At 41.1% G+C, this 19,508-nt stretch overlaps 1 protein-coding gene across 1 annotated transcript in view; it reads left to right on the top strand.

Annotated features, from left to right (window-relative positions):
* LOC125238541 (netrin receptor DCC) overlaps nt 1-18,173 on the top strand; it is a 302,944-nt gene extending 284,771 nt beyond the window's left edge. The window contains exons 17-33 of the mRNA XM_048145875.1: nt 975-1,095; nt 2,194-2,352; nt 2,851-3,035; nt 3,954-4,019; nt 6,004-6,154; nt 6,668-6,829; nt 7,800-7,991; nt 9,946-10,090; nt 10,558-10,673; nt 11,211-11,351; nt 12,054-12,146; nt 12,665-12,771; nt 14,099-14,252; nt 15,463-15,601; nt 16,548-16,720; nt 17,439-17,516; nt 17,978-18,173. Coding sequence (XP_048001832.1) covers nt 975-1,095; nt 2,194-2,352; nt 2,851-3,035; nt 3,954-4,019; nt 6,004-6,154; nt 6,668-6,829; nt 7,800-7,991; nt 9,946-10,090; nt 10,558-10,673; nt 11,211-11,351; nt 12,054-12,146; nt 12,665-12,771; nt 14,099-14,252; nt 15,463-15,601; nt 16,548-16,720; nt 17,439-17,516; nt 17,978-18,120 — 2,325 coding nt within the window. The 3' untranslated portion in view covers nt 18,121-18,173. The remainder of the gene's footprint in view (nt 1-974; nt 1,096-2,193; nt 2,353-2,850; nt 3,036-3,953; nt 4,020-6,003; nt 6,155-6,667; nt 6,830-7,799; nt 7,992-9,945; nt 10,091-10,557; nt 10,674-11,210; nt 11,352-12,053; nt 12,147-12,664; nt 12,772-14,098; nt 14,253-15,462; nt 15,602-16,547; nt 16,721-17,438; nt 17,517-17,977) is intronic.
* The last annotated feature ends 1,335 nt before the right edge of the window (nt 18,174-19,508 follow it).

Here is a 19,508-nt window from a genome sequence, read left to right as displayed (position 1 = left end):
AAAATATAATCAAAATCTCAGAGATGTATAAGGTCTCTAAGTGTCCAAAAAACTAACATTAACTTAATCAAACGACAACAAGGTCATTAAAGTAAGGAGTCTATTTTAAAATAAAATATAATCAAAATCTCAGAGATGTATAAAGTCTCTAAGTGTCCAAAAGCTAAAATTAACTAAATTAAACGACAACGTGATGGTCTCTAGTGTCATCCTTAAGACATTACTTACTTAAGTTTAATTCTTACAAGAACCGAATGTAGTGTCTCGCAATCCGCTCAAAAGTAAAGTTAAATAATCTAACAAAACATGTGGCCCAGGTAAGCTTGAACAGACCAGTCTCCACAAACAGCACCCGTTCACGAGTATGACGCGTATCTCAGCCATCCAAATTGTGACATCGCAGTGACAGGTTGCCAGCCTCTCGCCTACGCCACAATTTAACCCATATCCCACAGTCGACTTCTACGACACCAACGGGAAGAAAGGGGGTGGTGAAATTCTTAACCCGTCACCACACGGGGTCATGTAATTTTATGTATAAATTAACGATATTAAAGATACACTGATACCTTTAACTAGTTAAAGTCCATACTGACAAATTGTAATCCAACTGCACCTTGGCAATTTCGCTGACGTTGTAGCTAGCATACATTCGGTGTCTATTTACCCCAAAAGCTGTAGGTGGGCTGCAGTTCATCTCCATCGGTCCTTAAAATTCAATATCTAAAATTTACTGAAGATTTTCTTAAGCCAGCATTTACATAAATTTTAACTTCTGATTAGCAGAAACGTCTGCAATCGATGCCGTTAGGCTTAGAATAAATTTAAAAGTGGAAAATGTCTGCCTTGGGTGAGACTTGAACTCAGAGGCCGTGAGTTCAAGTCTCACCCAAGGCAGACATTTTCCACTTTTAAATTTATTCTAAGCATTTACATAGTAAACCAAGCACTTTGTAATGTAAGATTTTCCTCAGATCCGCGTATGCGCCATCAACGCGAACGGTTCAGGACCGTTCAGTGAATGGCTGACAGCCGCGACGCAGGCGCGTGCGCAGGACGAGTCAAGAGTACCACCGCAGCCACCACCACTTAGCAGTAAGTCCTAGAATTGTCGTACATGGGCAATAGGGGCACTAGTCCTCGAGTCCAGCGATTTAAAATTTAAATGCCTCTGGAGTTTTCGACTTTTTTTTTATTCTGTAGTATCTCACGCTGCTCCTCAAAGTTAAAACGCGGTTTCTTTTCATTGACAGACGAAGATACAAGTTTTTTTTAAAGTAGTGACGATATCTCTTGTCACCAAAGAATAGATGAATTAATAATAATACACGATACTTTCTTTAAAATGAACGAAATAAGGACTAGTCTACCCTTCGGGTTGGAAGGTCAGATGGCAGTAAAAACTAGTGCCTACGCCAAATCTTGGGATTAGTTGTCAAAGCGGAGCCTAGGCTCCCATGAGCCGTGGCAAATGCCGGGATAACGTAAGGAGGATGATGACTTTCTTTAAAATGAAGGCAAGATCGAAGCTACAAGAAATCTCAATTTAAACACGATAGAGTTATACACAACGGCTAAAAATACATACAAATGTATTTATTTAATTAAATATTATGATTGAGTTAAGAATTTATTGAACACTAAAAAAAAGCTGTTTTCTTGTCTTACATCTCGTCTTGTCGCAACGTCATGACGTGAAAAAATTTGTATCTAACAAATTTTATAAGCGAAATGCTTCCTACCTACCTACATTAATAGGTTACATGCCTCCTAGTCAAATCAGCTTCTTTTTACGAACTGTCAAAACGAATTTCAACGTCTTGCTAATATGGAATTAATATGTAATAGAATTGAGTTAAATCACGGTCAACTCAGTTACTTTATATATTTCTACCTGACTTATTAAATAGAAATTGGAATTAAAAATAACTTCTATCCATGTTTTTCTTATAATTATCTGATGCTTTATTTAGTGCATGGTATAAAATATTTTAAGTAGAGTTAAGTTGCCTATTGCTGCGTCCCTCAGGGCTTCATGTGTCATTTGTGTACCTACCTATACTTTTAAGTACTTGTAAAACCTGTAATGTACGTGTGAATTGCAATGAATAAATACAATACATTGACCTGAAACGAAACCTGACCGAAAGGGTTCTACTCCTCTTGTATTCTAACATTTTATTGTTCAAACAGCTCGCGCCGGTCGCGACTGGATCTCAGTGTGGTGGGAGGAAGGCTCGGAAGCGGGGTCCCTGATCCGCGGCTACCGGCTTGGCTGGGGGCTCGGGGTCCCTGATGTGCACGGGAAAGACCTACCTGCTGCCACGCACCATCACGTCATTAGAGGATTAGGTAAAAAGACTAATATATAATATATACAGTGTTTTTTTTTGTTTTCCGTTAAATTCGACACGCAGTTAGGTTCATCATCAGGAACCACCCTGTATATCTCCCTCGCTTTGTGTTAAATTCGAAAAATACATTTTTTATTAGTTTCCATACATAATAAATGGATTTATTAGTGCGAGAGACCCTTAAGAATAACATTCAAGTTAGTGTCAAGTGATTGACGGCACATGTCAAAACAAATAACATTAGGAAATGGTAAAGGCTGTCACACACGTGTTCAGTAATTATCTTTATTTTTTTTATAACTCGATAACCGTAAGAGTTAAGACGCTAGTTTATTAGAGAAATTAATTGTATTTGATCTAAAGAACCTTCCCTTAAAGTTACTTGAAAGTGCGACTACTTGAAAAAAGAACAAATCAAAAAATATTCAATAAAATAATTTGATTTGTTTCCTAGTTGTACTTCAATATTAGTTTTTAATATAATTGTTAATTGTAGAATCGAACGAAGAGTACGTGATATCCCTCCACGCGTCGAACGCGCTCGGCGCCGGGCCGCCGGTGTACGCGACTGTACGCACCAAGGCGGCCGCGGAGGGCGACGACCTCGAGGAGGACGAGGAGGATGAGGAGGAAGAGGACGAGGAGGAACGGCCGCCGCTGATACCGCCTGTTGGACTTAAGGTATGATTTGTTAACACTATGTTCTAGATACAAGGTCATTGGTATCCATGGTGACGAGCTTTAGGAGGATGAGGAGGACGAGGAGGAACGGCCTTCGTTAATACCGCCTGTCGGACTTAAGGTATAATTTGTTAACATTATGTTCTAGATACAAGGTCATTGGTATCCATGGTGACGAACTTTAGGAGGATGAGGAGGACGAGGAGTAACGGCCTTCGTTAATACCGCCTGTTGGACTTAAGGTATTATTAAAAATCTAATAATTAGGGATGATTTACGAAGGTGGTAATCTCATTAGTGATTCAAGCGAAGGCACGGACACCTTAACCCTTTAACGGGCAAGACTCAAAAAAATCATGAGTTCAAACCTCATCGCCATCCTGTAGTACTAAAAATCCTGTACAAGAAAAAAATACAAAAAGATAGTCATACAAGGTGGTCTTTTTTGAGACCAGTGCCCTTTTTAACCCTTTATAGGGCACTGGTCTCAAAAAAGACCACCTTGTATGACCATCTTTTTGTATTTTTTTCTTGTACAGAATTTTTAGTACTACAGGATGGCGATGAGGTTTGAACTCACGATTTTTGTGAGTCTTGCCCGTTAAAGGGATCTTGAGGGCAAGAAATATAAAATAGGAAATGGGTCACTCTCAGCTTTCTATTACATGTATATGTACCCAGCGCTGATTTTTCGACGCATTTTTTTTATACTACGTCGGTGACGAACAAGCATACGGTCCGCCTGATGGAAAGCGGTCACTGTAACCTATGGACGCCTGCAACTCAAAGAGTGTCACATGCGCGTTGCCACCCTATTAGAAACTTGTACACTCCCCTTTGCTGTGTTAAGTACCTCTATAAGTACAGTAAGTGCGTTTAAATTAAGCTGCAAAAATAAATTTGTATGTTTGTTAACAGGTGATAATGCTGAGCGGTAGCACGGCTGTGGTTTACTGGACCGACCCTACGTTACCCAAAGGACAGGTCAGTACCTTCTATCTATGTATAAACGAACAGAATTATCTCATAAGATACAAAAATAGACAATACTTAGGCTAGTTTCCTATACTTAAAATAAAATATTTTATGCAGTGCACGAAATAAAGCACCAAATAATTAAAAGAAAAAGATGGACAGTAGTTATTTTTAAACATAATTTCTCTTTAATAAGTCAAAGAGAAGGATGTAAAGTAGAATTGACCGTGACGTCACTCCTCGCGATCCATATCCATACTAATATTATAAATGGGAAAGTGTGTGTGTCTGTTTGTTTGTCCGTCTTTCACGGTTAAACGGAGCTACGAATTGACGTGATTTTTTAAGTGGAGATAGTCGAAGGGATGGAGAGTGACATAGGCTACTTTTTGTCTCTTTCTAACGCGAGCGAAGCTGCGGGTAAAAGCTAGTTTCATATAAATTCCACATAAGCAAATCGTTTTGACAGTTCTTAAAAAGAAGTTGAATTGACTAGTTGGAAACTAGCCTATTAGTCTTCGACTAGTAATTTTTTTATTTAAATGCAAGTAATGCAAAAATAACAAGTAATGCAGAGAACCAGAGGACGTGTTCAAGTCTTACTCATGGCAGTCACAGTCACTGTAGAGTATGAATGCTATTCCATACTAATATTATAAATGGTCTCGTGGTCATGGTCTCGTCCGCTCACTCGCTACGTGCGGACGCGTTTTTGGTGACTTTCGCCTCATTTGAATTTGTTTATTTTCTTTTTTGTGATTGGTTGACGTCTAAATTTCTGATTTCTTGTTGCTCTTGAGCTGTTCTTATGAGCCGACTCCGCCCAGTGGGCGGCACTAGAGTGAGATAGCTTGTAGGAACTGTGCTTCGGCGGAGGTGTTTGTCGTGGTGAGACTTTTTGCCTTTTTGTTTCTCATTTCCTGGGCATCGAACCCGGGACGCCCGCATAGCAGCTTGCTATTGGATCCACCGAGCCACGAAGGAGAGTTCTCGCCGCGGCGAAATAGCTTGCTACTAGCCGCGAGTAACGTCACAATACAACGCATCGGCTACGCCACATACGACTACGAACTAGTGCTACGTGCTACGAGCTACGCCGCATTGCTACGCCCTATTGTTTCGAGCATCTGGGAATACTCGCATGATTTGTAATGGGTGCCAATCGGAGATGTTAGTAGGAGAAGAATTCTTGCAATGTATGGCGGAAAACTGCAGGAAGTTGTACCATTATAACTGTACCTTTAAAAACCTTTCCGAGGCTGAAAAGCAAACCTGGATCTGTCCTGAATGTGCCGCGGCCGCAAAAAAGGGCGGTAATAACAGTGAAACTCCTGTGGGGACCCCGACAAGTATCAAGAATGTGCCGCTACGGAAACCCCCCTCAGCCTCCTGCGGTTTGCCGGAGCCCTACCTACCTAGCTACCTAGACAAAGACGAATCCATGTCGATATCTCCCGACCTTGAAATAAAACTGCTTCGGGAACAAATTACAAACTTGACGGAGCGCCTAGCAGATACAGTCTCTACAATCGAGCGCTTCCATTCTGCTCTCACTGTGTGTACAAGTAAAGTGGATGCGATGAGTGAGAAATTGTGCGGACTTGAAAATACGATCAAGCCTCAAGGCATGTCTGAGAACGCGCCGCCTCCACCCACCCCATACAGTGAGATTGTGAAAGCCAGCAATGAAACGCGTTGCCTGGCGAGCATCAACATCAGCGCTGAACCTAATGCAGGAAGGGCAAAAAAGGAATCTCTTGCAGACAATCTCACCAAGACCGTAACAGCCAGTGACGTCGCTACGAAGAATGTTTTTTTGCAAAACAACATCAATGATAAGCAGTTGTCTGTAGGCAGTAGCAAGCAGTATGTCCAATGTAAGCCCTGTAGCAGTGATAAGTCTAGGAATGTGTAAAATTGATTATTATCTGCGTGCTTTCGAATAAAAAATATTCTATTCTATTATATTTTCTATTTTATTCTGTATTAACAGACGGCAACAGACGGGCGTCGTTACGTGGTGCGCTACGCGGCCGCAGGCGCCGGACAGAGAGCGCGCAGCTTCAACGCAACTGACCTTAATTGTATGCTGGACGATCTCAAACCGTTCACGCTTTACGAGTTCGCTGTCAAACTCATTAAAGGTAAGTATCCTGGTTAGGAGCACCAAATTGTAACTTTATACGGTTCGCAGGACCTTTTTTTATTTAAATTGTAAATAGATACGATAAATTGTACGATTTGTATTATATTGTATTGTATAGTTAGGAGAAGCCATAATAACTTTTGCAGCGAGATGCTTGCAGATTTATATTTACTGGCGTCAATCGTTTGCTAGCCGATTTAACCTTGCAAGTTTTATAATTTACTAAGCTAGAAAATAACTCATTAAGGGTTTATATTCGATTTTAAGGACAGTGGTAAACAAATCTAATATGATCGTACTTCAAATTACTACTCAATGTCCTCAACCGTGAACGACACTATGTGTTCCCTTTCAAAATCATTTAAGGTTAGTATCCTTGTTCTATCCACTAAAAATAACTGTTTTCGGATCGCTGAACCATAGCTAAGAACTAAATGCTAAAGTTAAATTCTGGCACACTACACAATTTCCCAATGAGTTTTTACTTATGGATGAAGTATTATGTCCCCAGGAGGTCAAGAGTCCGCGTGGTCCATGCTAGTTTCCAACACGACACTGGAAGCCGCGCCCGCGTCCGCCCCGCGCGACTTGCGCGCGTCGGCCGCCGCGCCCGCCGCGCGGGTCGTGGACCTCGTGTGGACGCCGCCGGCGAAGCCTAATGGGGTTATTACAGGTGAGTAAAAAAATGTTGATATAGTTATAAACATTGTTAAACGAGTCAAGAATTGGCGAGAGGTAGCATAGGACCGAGAAAAGTGGCGCTGTCTTGTATCGGAGGCCAAGTCCCATTCTGGGGCACTGAGCCAACGGAGTAAGTAATTATTGTTGAACCACAATCTGGGGATAGATTTTTGAATTTCGAACGCATGAATTCGCCGTTCGAAAGTCTGTGGAAAACGACATAATGCTTTTTTTGAAAAATGACGGCCAGTTATTTTAAAAACTAGTGGTAATGACCACTAGTTTTCGATTCCGTTAGTGGAATTTAAGTCGCTGGTAGTGGAGATATTATTGAACGAATTTCACGAAAACGAATGGCGGACATTCAAAAATCGGCCCCCTACTGTTACCTTAAGCTAAGATTCTCGGCTTTTCATCATTCGTCTCCATGTCTGTCACATTATAACGCGCTTGTAGTGGGAAAGTGACACGTGCCATGGTAGGTGATAAAAGTGCGACCACGGCATTTGTATTGTGAGTAGTAGAGTAGGTAATCTAATTTGAACGGAAACTTCTAATAAGAAATTTACATTCTAATGAAGTTTTCTAGAAAATTTAATAATGGTTCAAGTATAATTTTTAAATACCTACACCTATTATTTGCAAATAAATAAACATTGGGGACACCTTACACAGATCAACTTAGCCCCAAACTAAGCAAAGCTTGTACTATGGTGCTAAGCGACGATATACATACTTAAATAGATAAATACATACTTATATACATAGAAAACATCCATGACTCAGGGACAAATATCTGTGTTCATCACACAAATAAATGCCCTTACCGGGATTCGAACCCAGGTCCGCGGCTCAGCAGGCAGGGTCACTACCGACAGTACCGACTGAGCCAGATAGATCGTCAAATCTCATTATTATTGTTCCCGTTTTTTAAAAGTCTCAATAGATATTGTATGTTGCAGGCTACACAATAATGTACGCCCCCGCCGGCGCGGGCGCAGGCGACTGGACCGTGCAGAAAGTGGAGGGCGACCGCCCGAGGGCAAGAGTCGAGAGGCTTCGGGCCAGAACCACTTACTCCTTCAAGGTTCAAGCGAAGAACAGTAAGGGAGTTGGCCCGTTCTGTGCGCCCATATCCTATACTACGGGCATTGGTAAGTAGCACTACTAATTTAGTTACAATATTGAATAAAAGCACGAGTTGATAGGCTAACAGACCAGAACTACCAAGCTACAAACTCTTTCAAGAATAGCCATATTGACCCTTTCTGCGCGCCCATCTCTTATACTGGTATTTGTAGTATATAATATCTACTAGTAGAGTAAATAGGCGACCGCCCGAGGGCAAGAGTCGAGAGGCTTCGGGCCAGAACCACTTACTCCTTCAAGGTTCAAGCGAAGAACAGTAAGGGAGTTGGCCCGTTCCGCGCGCCTATTTCATATACTACGGGCATTGGTAAGTGACAATATATACTCAGGTGTAATATCTACTAGTAGCATAAATAGGCGATCGCCCTAGAGCAAGAGTAGAAAGGCTTGGGGCCAGAACCACTTACTCCTTCAAAGTTCAAGCGAAGAACAGTAAGGGAATTGGCCCGTTCTGTGCGCCTATTTCATATACTACGGGCATTGGTAAGTGACAATACATACTCAGGTGTACTCGTAATATCTAGTAGTGTCATAAATAGACGATCGCCCGAGAGCAAGAGTACTCTCTCGGCTTCGGGCCAGAACTACTTACTCCTTCAAGGTTCAAGCGAAGAACAGTAAGGGAGTTGGCCCGTTCTGCGCGCCTATTTCATATACTACGGGCATTGGTAAGTGACAATATATACTCAGGTGTAATATCTACTGGTAGCATAAATAGGCGATCGCCCGAGAGCAAGAGTAGAAAGGCTTCGGGCAAGAACTACTTACTCCTTAAATGTTCAAGCGAAGAATAGCATGGGGCGTAGGTCCATTCTGCGCGCCCATCTCATACACGACTGGTATTGGTAAATAATGAACACTACTAATTTAGAACAGTTATAATGTCGAATGAGAAAAAGAGTAGAAAGGCTTCGAGCAAGAACTACTTACTCCTTCAAGGTTCAAGCCAAGAATATCAAGGGAGTTGGCCCGTTCTGTGTAGTAGGTAGGTAGTAGGTACCTATATCGTATGCCACCGGCGAGAGTTGGTGAGACCTGTTTTTATTATGTACAATTTAAATAATCTCTGTTAACGTTAATCTCTGTTAGTATAAAAAAAAGAGCTTTAGAACCTAAATATGACCAAAAATTAACAGTACCAATAATGGACAAGGGCCCAGTGATGGACATGAGTATTTATTAAGGAACCTAAAAATGGTTTAAAATTGTCAATTTTTGTTCAACTCTGGTACCATCATAACCTTACGAATTTAATATTTAATAATTACTTATCCACTAAGTTGCATTCGTTTTATATTTGTAATACGAGTAGATGTCTAATACCCTTAAACGACCAATATATATACCGGCGATCTCGGAAATCGCTCTAACGCTTTCGCTTAAATTTGTTATGTGGGGGTTTTCGAGGGTAAAAAAAATCGATATATCTTAGGTCCTGGGAAACCCTAATTTTCCAACTCAGAACCCAGGTACTATTAGGGTTCCGTACCAAAAAGGTACCTACTAAAGAAACCCTTATGGTGCGACTCTGTCCGTCTGTCTCTCTGTCACATTACTATCTTTAGAATTACTAATGCTATCACTTTGTGGAATACTTATGAAGATTTTTAACTTCTGATTAGCAGAAACGTCTGCAATCGATGCCACTAGGCTTAGAATAAATTTAAAAGTGGAAAATTTCTGCCTTGGGTGAAACTTGAACTCACGGCCTCTGGATCGATACTCCAGCGCTCTGCCAACTGAGCCACCAAGACTTCAACCAAGCCAGCGAAACCTTGACCTGATTGACCTTAGTAGTGGAAAATTTCGCTGGCTTGGTTGAAGTCTTGGTGGCTCAGTTGGCAGAGCGCTGGAGTATCGGTCCAGAGGCCGTGAGTTCAAGTCTCACTCAAGGCAGACATTTTTCACATTTAGTAGTAGTAGTAGTAGTAAATTAAAAGTATTTTTTTATGTCAATAGACACGGGCGGCGGTGGGCTGGCGGGCGCCACGTCGGCGTGGCTGTGGGCATCGGCGGGCGGCGCGTGCGCCGTGCTCGCGCTCGCCGCTGCCCTCGCACTTTCCTTGTGTTGCCGCAAGGCGCCGCCACTGTCGCCGCATACCAGGTAATCAGTTTCTTTAATCAGTAGATCGCAGTCGATTAAAATAGTTTGTAAAGTCGATTAAAATAGTTGTTCTGACATTACCCAATTATGTTAATATTTGTAAAAGATACATTGTTAGCACGAGAAACAAAAACTGTAACTTCACATGAGTCCACGACCGTGTGATGAGTTTTGTTGAATGTAGAAATAAATGAAGATCCTAGCGATAATGAATAAAAAAATATCTTAAAATCTATTATAATTACTCATCTGAAAAATATGAGTGTGTTTAGTAAAACGTCCCACTTTGTCGATTGCTATTAAGTCGCTTTGTCAGTTTATTCATGTCAAGATAGAAGCAAGTCTCGTATTTATGGTAATCGACATAGTGAGATGTTTACTAAAAACTAACACAAATAAATTTACTTAGGAATAACTATTGCGTAGGTACCATATTGTGTGATATTGACTCGTTCTGTCTGTTGCAGCACCTACCAGAAGTCGTCAGCGTCCGCCGGCATCAAGCCGCCAGACCTCTGGATCCACCACGACCAGATGGAGCTCAAACACCTGGACAAGAGCCTGCACAGCTCTGCTAGTAAGAGTACGCGCACTAACACACTCTAGATATTACACTCCAGGTGTCAGCACCTGCCAGACATCTGGAGCCGCGACCAGCTGGACAAACACCTGGACAAGAGCCTGAGCTCTGCTAGTAAGAGTACGCGCACTAACACACTCCAGATATTGGCACAGAAAACAGTACATATAAATTAATAGTTTAAAAACACTAGAAAACACGCTTTTACAAATGATGAAACCAGAGACATGTAACTCCGTATAGACAGATAAAATCTAAGAAAAAAACGTACCTCAAAACCATACAGAAAAAGGTACGGTGACCTAGATGGTGATACACCTTTGGAGGACGCTCGGCTAGATGGCGCTAATATTAATATTTGACATTTTAACACATATCAAGCTAAGGATATGGGCCAAATTGTCAAAACTGAGATTCAAAAGTTGAGTAGAACTAAGTTCCTCCAAAACTAACAGCATTTTAAGTAATAGTTTCACTAAATGTTTAATTTTCATGACGATATTTTGAATAAAGTCTCACACAATATCTTATTGATTTCAGTATCAGCGGGCAGCGTGGACGGGCCGTCGGCGCTGGCGTCCTCAACACTCACTCTGACGCGCGCCCCCGCCGAGTATGAGCCCGCGCGCCACCCGCCGCCCGCCAGCCTCGACCGCAGACACTACGTGCCTACTTATGTCGGTCAGTATCCGTGCACCGGTAATGGACAAGGATCCTATAATGGACGTTTAATATATTTGAATATATATCGTCCTGAGTCCTGAAAGCATTTGTTTTTGTTTTTGAATTTGGAACCTTTTATTACTCAATAAACAGTTTATATTCGCCATACTTTTTTTTAAATAACTCAGTCCCAGCAAGTGATCCATAGTTGGTGTCATACAACAAAATAATGCTATTAATAAGCCCTTTCAGACGGGCAATGTCCCATCTGTACACATCCATGGGACAAAATGCCCATTCTCCTTTGTACACGAGGACTGAGGATGTTAAGAAATATTCCAATGGAAATGGAAGTAGTTTAGTTTTGTTTGATAATTATCTCAATCACATTTAATTTGTAGGGTAGGATACCATCGATTTTCAATTCAGTTCGAATAAAACGATGTGTCCATGGTACCATGCAATGTCGATTATGATCATTACCAGGCAGACAATCATGGTGGCGCGATAAATGATATGACATCAGGCCGTCCCTTTCGAGCAATTTGTAAGTGCGATAGGGACACGAATACGAACTAATAGTGCCTATTACCTTTTTAATATTGTTAAGATTTTTTCTATTAAACTTTTGTGGCATGTCTTTTAATTTGTAAAATTTATTTTATTACGTTTTACTTTACATTTTGTTTTAATTATGTTTATTTTCGCTTCGCTGATTAGACCGGCGCTCGCCGTCTTGCGCGGGCTCAGACGAGACAGCTCCACTACGCTCGTCGCCTGCGCCGAGGTCGTGCAACGTCTGTGCTTATCGACGTGAGATTTTATTTCATTTATTTTGTTTGTTTTTTTTTGTTACTTGATTAATTTTCATTTGATTATTTTATTGTGTTTGTTTAAAATTATGAGCCGCTTTTTCATTTATTTTTGATTTTTTGGCGCTATAGTGCCCATGAGCCCATAACTAGAATAAAAAAATGTAATTATATAATAGGCTAACACAGATTTATCTTTTATTAAATGCAACGGAAACAAGAAGAGCGAATGGGAAATTATATTTTTATACAGTGAAACTGTAAGAAACTGTCAATGAAATTATCAGAAATAGATAGGTACTATATCTTTATCCTTTCTCTCGGCTCTGTTCTTGGGGTTCGCTTTTACATCTATTCCCAAGATTTGTCGTTGGCATTTTATATTATTAATTCAGTTTTACCTTAAAATGTTCCACGATCAGTATACCATTTATCTAAGTGTTAACTTAGATTCCAATGTTCCATGACCGGTGCCGTTATGTTCCACGACCAGCTCCATTAATCTGTATTCGTCCACAGCGATGACGGGCATGGGCGTGGGAGTGGGCGTGGGCGCGGGGTGCGCGGGGGGCACGTGCGAGCGCCGCGCCATGCGCCCACCACTGGGACTGCCGCATCCAGAACAGGTAAGCTAACTACTCTGAAGCTGCCGGCGTATTATGCTTCCAATTTTATCACTTACTAGCTTTTGCCGCTTCGCTTGCGTTAGAAAGAGACAACAAGTAGTCTATGTCAGTCTCCTTCCCTTCAAGCATCTCCACTTTGTTCGACACACGACACTTGTTCGCTCCGTTTTGCCGTGAAAGATGGACAAAGAAACAGACACACACACTTTCCCATTTATAATATTAGTAACCCACGTGGATAAGACATCTGTCATACTCACTGACATGCTAGTCAAAGCGTGACGGATGCTTTATCCACATAGATAAGTGATAAAATTGGATGAATAATACGACAGCTGATCGAAGTATTTGAGTGATTTGCTCTTAGTAACATAAAGAGAGTACAGTGCCATCTATATTTTATAACAGGAAACTTAAACTTATAGATTCTTGCATAATAGTTGAAACTTACTTTTTACATTTTGACAATAGCAAGTTGTTCGTTTTTGGCATGAAGTCCGGCAATTATTAATTTTGAAATCGTTTTGTATTATTATGATCCTTTGTAATAGGTGGTTGAAAATATTAAAATCAAATAGCTTTAGAGAGCTTCGTTTTCGAACTTCCGAAGTTGGTTACTTATGTGTGATTAAAAAAACAGTTCGACAATAAATTCGCTCTGACAATAAAGACCAAAAAAGTAGCTCTGAGAATTAGCTGAAAGAAAGATCATCACTAAGCTTTTACAAACTAAGCTATTATAATTCAATTCAATAATTTTTATTTCGGAAAAAATCCATAGTGTTAAACACATTATAGACAACTTGACTGTACTTAAAATAAAATATTGTATACCATGCACGAAATAAAGCATCAGATAATTATAAGAAAAACAGGGACAGGAGTTATTTTTAACTCCAATTTATATTTTATGAATCAGATAGAAATATATAAAGTGAATCAGTTGACCGTGACGTCACTCAATTCGATTTAATATTAATTCCTTATTAACAAACCGTTCAAGATCGTTTTGACAGTTCTTAAAAAGAAGCTGATTTGATTAGAAGGAAAATAGCCTATCCTCGTGGCGCCCAATGTACTTTCTAAAGTATGTACATAATGGTTTCAATGGAATTTTAACTCTCATGCAAACAAATAAAATATAATTTCTTTTGTTTCTAAAATTTTTCGAACAATTGAAATTGAATTCAATCACAAGTACAATAAAAATCAAAATTCCCTTGCAAAGATTTTGTATGGTGGGTGCTACGAGGCTATAGTAAACTGTTACATTACGAGTGAAAAGATCGCTCGATCCACATTAACATATGACATATCATTACTCCAGCAGGAGTGTTTCCAGAGCACGCCGCTGCTGGCGGGCGTGGCGCCACTGTCGCCACAGTCGTCGCTAGCATCGCTACATGCGCACGCGCACCCCGGGCATGCGCACAACACGCTGCCTCATACACACTCGCTGGCGCACCCGCCGCCCGCGCCTTGTAAGTAAAAAAAAACCGAAATATCTATCTCGACTAATTAAGTTTCCAAAAAAAATTGAAATATAAATCGGTTCATCCTTTTGGAAAGCTATGATGCCACAGACAGACAGACACGTCAAACTAAACAAAAAGGGGGTTAAAAACTACTTGTTATTAAAAAGGATAGTTCCAAATCTCGCCGTTAACTTGCCTGGCGCCACACTACTTGTTTTGAAGTGTTTCCAAGTCTCGCCGCTGCTGGCGGGCGTGGCGCCACTGTCACCACAGTCCTCTCTCGCATAGCAACTCATACACGCCGCCCGCGCCTTGTAAGTAAAGTCTACTGGTTATTGTAAAGAATAGTTTTAAATCTCGCCACTAGCGTGGCGCCCCTGTTGCCACAGAGCTCGCTCGAGTTTATATGCGTACGGCACCATGGCAGTCCGTTGCCACATACGCCACTCGCACCGTGTAGTAAACTAAAGCCTAAGCCTTCTAAACTAGGTTTACTTTTAAGTTTAAGACTGTAAGACCCACTTGCACCAACCACTTAACTCAGGTTGGTGGGCTGTCATCTGTCAAATTTCGGTGTCCTATCGTTTGACCAAAACTTGTTTAGCAAATTGATACTTGACAACCAACTACTGTCAAAATTATATTTTGGCAAGCCTTCACTTAACAAAATTTTTTTTGATAAATTATTGTCATAACCAAATATTTAACCTACAAAATTACATTTTATAAGGGATATTTTTGACAAGTTAATGTTTAACTAATAAGTTATCTAATAAACCTACCATTAGCCTAAAAATGTTTGCTGTAATGTATTATTTGACAAATTTCATATGAAATGGTGGGTTAACCCTCCGTTTTCGTTGCTGCAAGTGGCCCTAAGAAGTTAACATTTGAAACAAAATCAGAAAGAAAACAGACATTAATATAGTTATTTTATAAAGCAACCATTTTATATGTGAAGTGAAAAATACTCTATCATATTTTTAAATGAAAACGGGACTTTTTCGCGTAAGATATTTAGCCCGACGTTTCGGACGTGACGTGACATTACGTCCGTGGTCACAGGTAGACTGGCTGGCCAAATATAAACGTAAGTCTTATGCTATTAAGTCCCGTTTTCATATAAAAGTATGAGTAAAAATCGTGTTAGTTTAAATCGATATACTCTATCATAGTTTATAATAACACAATATTAACATATTTTCTTCACCCACAGGCGGAGGCGGCACATGCCCTTTAGGAGCCGCGTGCGCGCCGCTCGGAGGCACCACGCCCGCCGGCTCCGACATCTACGCATGCGCGGCGAGGGAACGAGGACACTATGTCGCTTACGAGCCGCTAGGACATTACACGCAGTGAGTAGCGCCATCTGTACTTTAGAACGAGAAGCTTTTATGGGTGGCGCCATCTGTTATGTCGGTGGGATCACACCAGCTGGTTCCGACATCTACGCATGCGCGGCGAGGGAACGCGGACACTATGTCGCTTACGAGCCGCTAGGACATTACACGCAGTGAGTCGCATCTTTTTACTTACAGCGCCATCTGTAGTCTAGAACGGGAGTTGGCACATTGTTGATTTATACGTTGCGCTATCTATTATTTCGGAGGCACTAGAAAGAGAGAAACGTTTATTCGGTGTATAAAAAAAATAAAATTAAAACTACCTATTACATCTTAGTCTCTCTCTTTCTCTCTCTCTAATAACATTTTATACACCAACCACCATCTGTGTTAGAACGGGAGGTTTTGAGCGTTTAAAAATATTTTAAGCGGGTTACTCACGTATTAAGTCGATATAGCGTTCGACATGTTTCGGTCCAATTTCGAGAACCTTTCTCAAGAGTAGCGACCCCGCCTTTACATGTCGAGAGCGCGACGCATTTTTTTGAGCGTTGTTGATGTGCAAGTAGCGCCATCTGTTGTATTGGAATAACTACGTCCGCCAGTGTTGTGACATATGAGCCATTATGTTGTTTAATAAGGGTTTCCACATATATCTATACATTTTATACTTAAATATTTTAAATATTAAAGGACATTATATTAAAGGACATTCTCAAACAGATTGACTGAGTTCCACGGTAAGCTCAAGAAGGCTTGTGTTGTGGGCACTCAGATCATATACATAGAAAACATCCATGACAGGAACAAATATCCGTGCTCATCTCAAAAATAAGTGCCCTTACCGGGATTTGAACCTAGGACATCGGCTTAGCAGGCAGGGCCACTACGCGCTAGGTCAGACCGGTCGTCCAAACAATTTTTTAATGCAAGATGACTTTCAATTTTTTTTTTACAGTCGTGACTCAATGAGCAGCGACGCTGGAGGCCTGAGCGGGACCGGCGCCAGCGGCGCGAGCGGCGCCAGTGGCTCCCTCAGCGGCACCGGCGGGAGTCTACAGCGGCGCGCCTGCGCAGGCCCGCTGCACAGCTTCGCTGACTCGCCGCATTCCACGCCCAGTCATGGGCAGGGTAAGAAAAATAAAACATACCTTAGAAAGAACCTAAAAGAGGAGCTATAAAATTAATAAAAGATAGTCGCACCCGTGTAAATAAAAGAGAGTGAGCGATTTATAGTTCATCGTTCGGCGGTCGCATCTCTTTTATCTACACGGGTGCGACTATCTTTTTTTAGGGTTCCGTCGTCAACTAGGAACCCTTATAGTTTCGCCATGTCTGTCTGTCCGTCCGTCCGTCCGCGGATAATCTCAGTGACCGTTGGCACTAGAATACTGAAATTTGGTATAGGGTACCCCCTATATGTAAAGTGGGGACTGATTTTTTTTTCATTCCAAACCCATCGTGTGATATATTTTTGGATAGGTATTTAAAATTAATAAGGGTTTACTACAATCGTTTTTTGCTAATATTAATATTTTCGGAAATAATCGCTGCTAAAGGAAAAAAAAATTGCCAAAATATGAAAAAAATCACAAAGGTAGAACTTTATAAACACTTTCTAGGAAAATTGTTTTGAACTTGATAGGTTCAGTAGTTTTCGAGAAAAATACGGAAAACTAAGGAACCCTACACTGAGCGTGGCCCGACATGCTCTTGGCCGGTTTTTTTTTCTTTTTTATCGCCGGTAGCTCATCGCTTTTAATGGGGCCGGTGCCTTAGTAAACTAAGTAGCAGAGCTAGCAGTTAAACTAATGGATCCTGGAACTTATTAGTTTTATTTCTCTCGCAGGCAGCGTAAGAGAGACGTCACCTTACAAGAAGAGCAACAGCTCGTCTCCCGGACACATCCCCAATAGACTGCAGCTAGGTAAAATTATTATTTTATTTTCTTTATGTGAGCCATTTCTTTCAAAGTTGTCCACCTCACTTTTATGTAACACGGTTATTTTTTACGCGATTCATACTCAGAATCGTAAGGTGTTCCGATCCTGATAGGAGAAAAAAAGTCCCAAGATTTCCATACATTTTTCATACCTTCCATTCCGTTACCGCCATAAAAAATGAATGAAAAAATGGGAACGCAAAGGGAAAAAACCTTGGGACACTTTTTTCTCCTATAAGGATTGAAAGAGCTCGCGATTCTGATTGGAAACCACAAAAAATTCCAAATAAAAAAAAGTGTGTGGACAAATTTGAAAAAAAAAATAGCCCCTTTGAGAAACTAAAAATGAATCTATTACAATTTAGAATCTATTACCATAACAGGACTTTTGCGTAGATGTAGCTCGACGTCACATATTTAATTATATTCTGTCATTTTACCTACAGGAGGCAGCGTCCCACACTGCCCGTCAGAGCTGGAAGCGCTCACGCCATCCCGCTCTACGGAGCGGCTGGCGAGAGAGATGCAGAACCTCGAGGGCCTCATGAAGGACCTCTCCGCCATCACGCAGCAGCAGTTCCACTGCTAGCGCACACTCACCCCTCCGCAGGAAGGGGAGATACGTGTGTGACGGACTTTAAGGGCAACCAAACAATAACCGATCGGTGTGTCAAAAAGGCATCTACGTATTATTAAATTAAAACGGGACTTAATCGCGTAAAACTTACGTTTATATTTAACCCGACGTTTCGGACATGATATTATGTCCGTGGTCAGGGGTAGATTAAGCCCCGTTTTAATTTAATAATATGAGTGAAGATCGTGTTATTTTAAATCAATATAAGGGCATTTACGTGTTGGCTTCGGCCACACCTCGGACACTGGCGATGGATGAAAGAGGCGCGTTCCTAGAACACAGTCTAAGCTCGTGTAGGTCAACGCGTCCGCTTGTATGAGTGAAATATGACAGGTCGACTGTTCGCGTTTTTGACAGGCGGTAACTGTGAGACAACCGAGAGGGGGGTGGGCGGCGCTTTCAGCGGGGAGCGGGAGTGGCCATACTGTACGACAGTACTCTTTATTATACTGTGCTTCGGCTCCGCGCACGCCTCCCAGAGTTCCGGAGTAATCGACTCTTCGACTAATGAATATGTAGTTTCTTGTATAACAAATTATATAATAGGGATGACGACTACATAAAAAAATGGCATTCTGTTAAGTCCGTCAGTTAGATCGTCCAAAAATACTGAACACGTATTTTTCGCTTTTTCTAATTAATGAAAAAATACAAAGATATAGAGCATCAAAGTTCCGGAGTTAGGGCTTGTGACGTCACTTCTAAGTAATAATTGTACCTAGGCGTGACGTCACGCGAAACTTCAACGCACTGTACCGTTGTCATTTTTCGTTTACGAGAAAAAAATACGTGTCTAAAATTCTTTGATAATCTAACTGACGGACTAATTAGTTTTTTTTAGTCGTCTCGCTTATTGAGATCGTTAATGGATAACCGTCTTCATAGCGACGTGATAGATACAGACTACTGGTAAAATAGATGCGTCACTCATTCAACAAAAGGGACAAGTGACCAACGATACAGTTGAGATGGTGAGTGGATGGTTGTCTACGCAGCGAGCGGTGACAAGCCTCGATGAGTAGACACCTTTTGGAAATATTAAAACTATCAAAAAGCAAGGACTTTGACATTATATGGACGTGTAAATTTGAGATGCCTTTGTCAAAAATTTGATGTTTGGACTGTGTTGTGCACAGGACAACGCATACGAAAGGTTTTAAACCTAAGACATTTTATGAAAATTTATAGTTTAGTCCAAAGCCACCGCCACCTATTGGCCAGATTATGAAACTTTTGGCCTAATGGCCTATGGCTTTCTTCACCAGTGACATTGACACTTGACACTGACAGTTCTGTGCCTTTTTCTAGGTTGATAAGTAACATTGTTACTCAGCGTCTTT

The sequence above is a fragment of the Leguminivora glycinivorella genome, chromosome 24 (genome assembly GCF_023078275.1).
Source record: "Leguminivora glycinivorella isolate SPB_JAAS2020 chromosome 24, LegGlyc_1.1, whole genome shotgun sequence".
NCBI lineage: Eukaryota > Metazoa > Arthropoda > Insecta > Lepidoptera > Tortricidae > Leguminivora > Leguminivora glycinivorella.
This window is presented reverse-complemented; position numbering and strand designations above follow the sequence as displayed.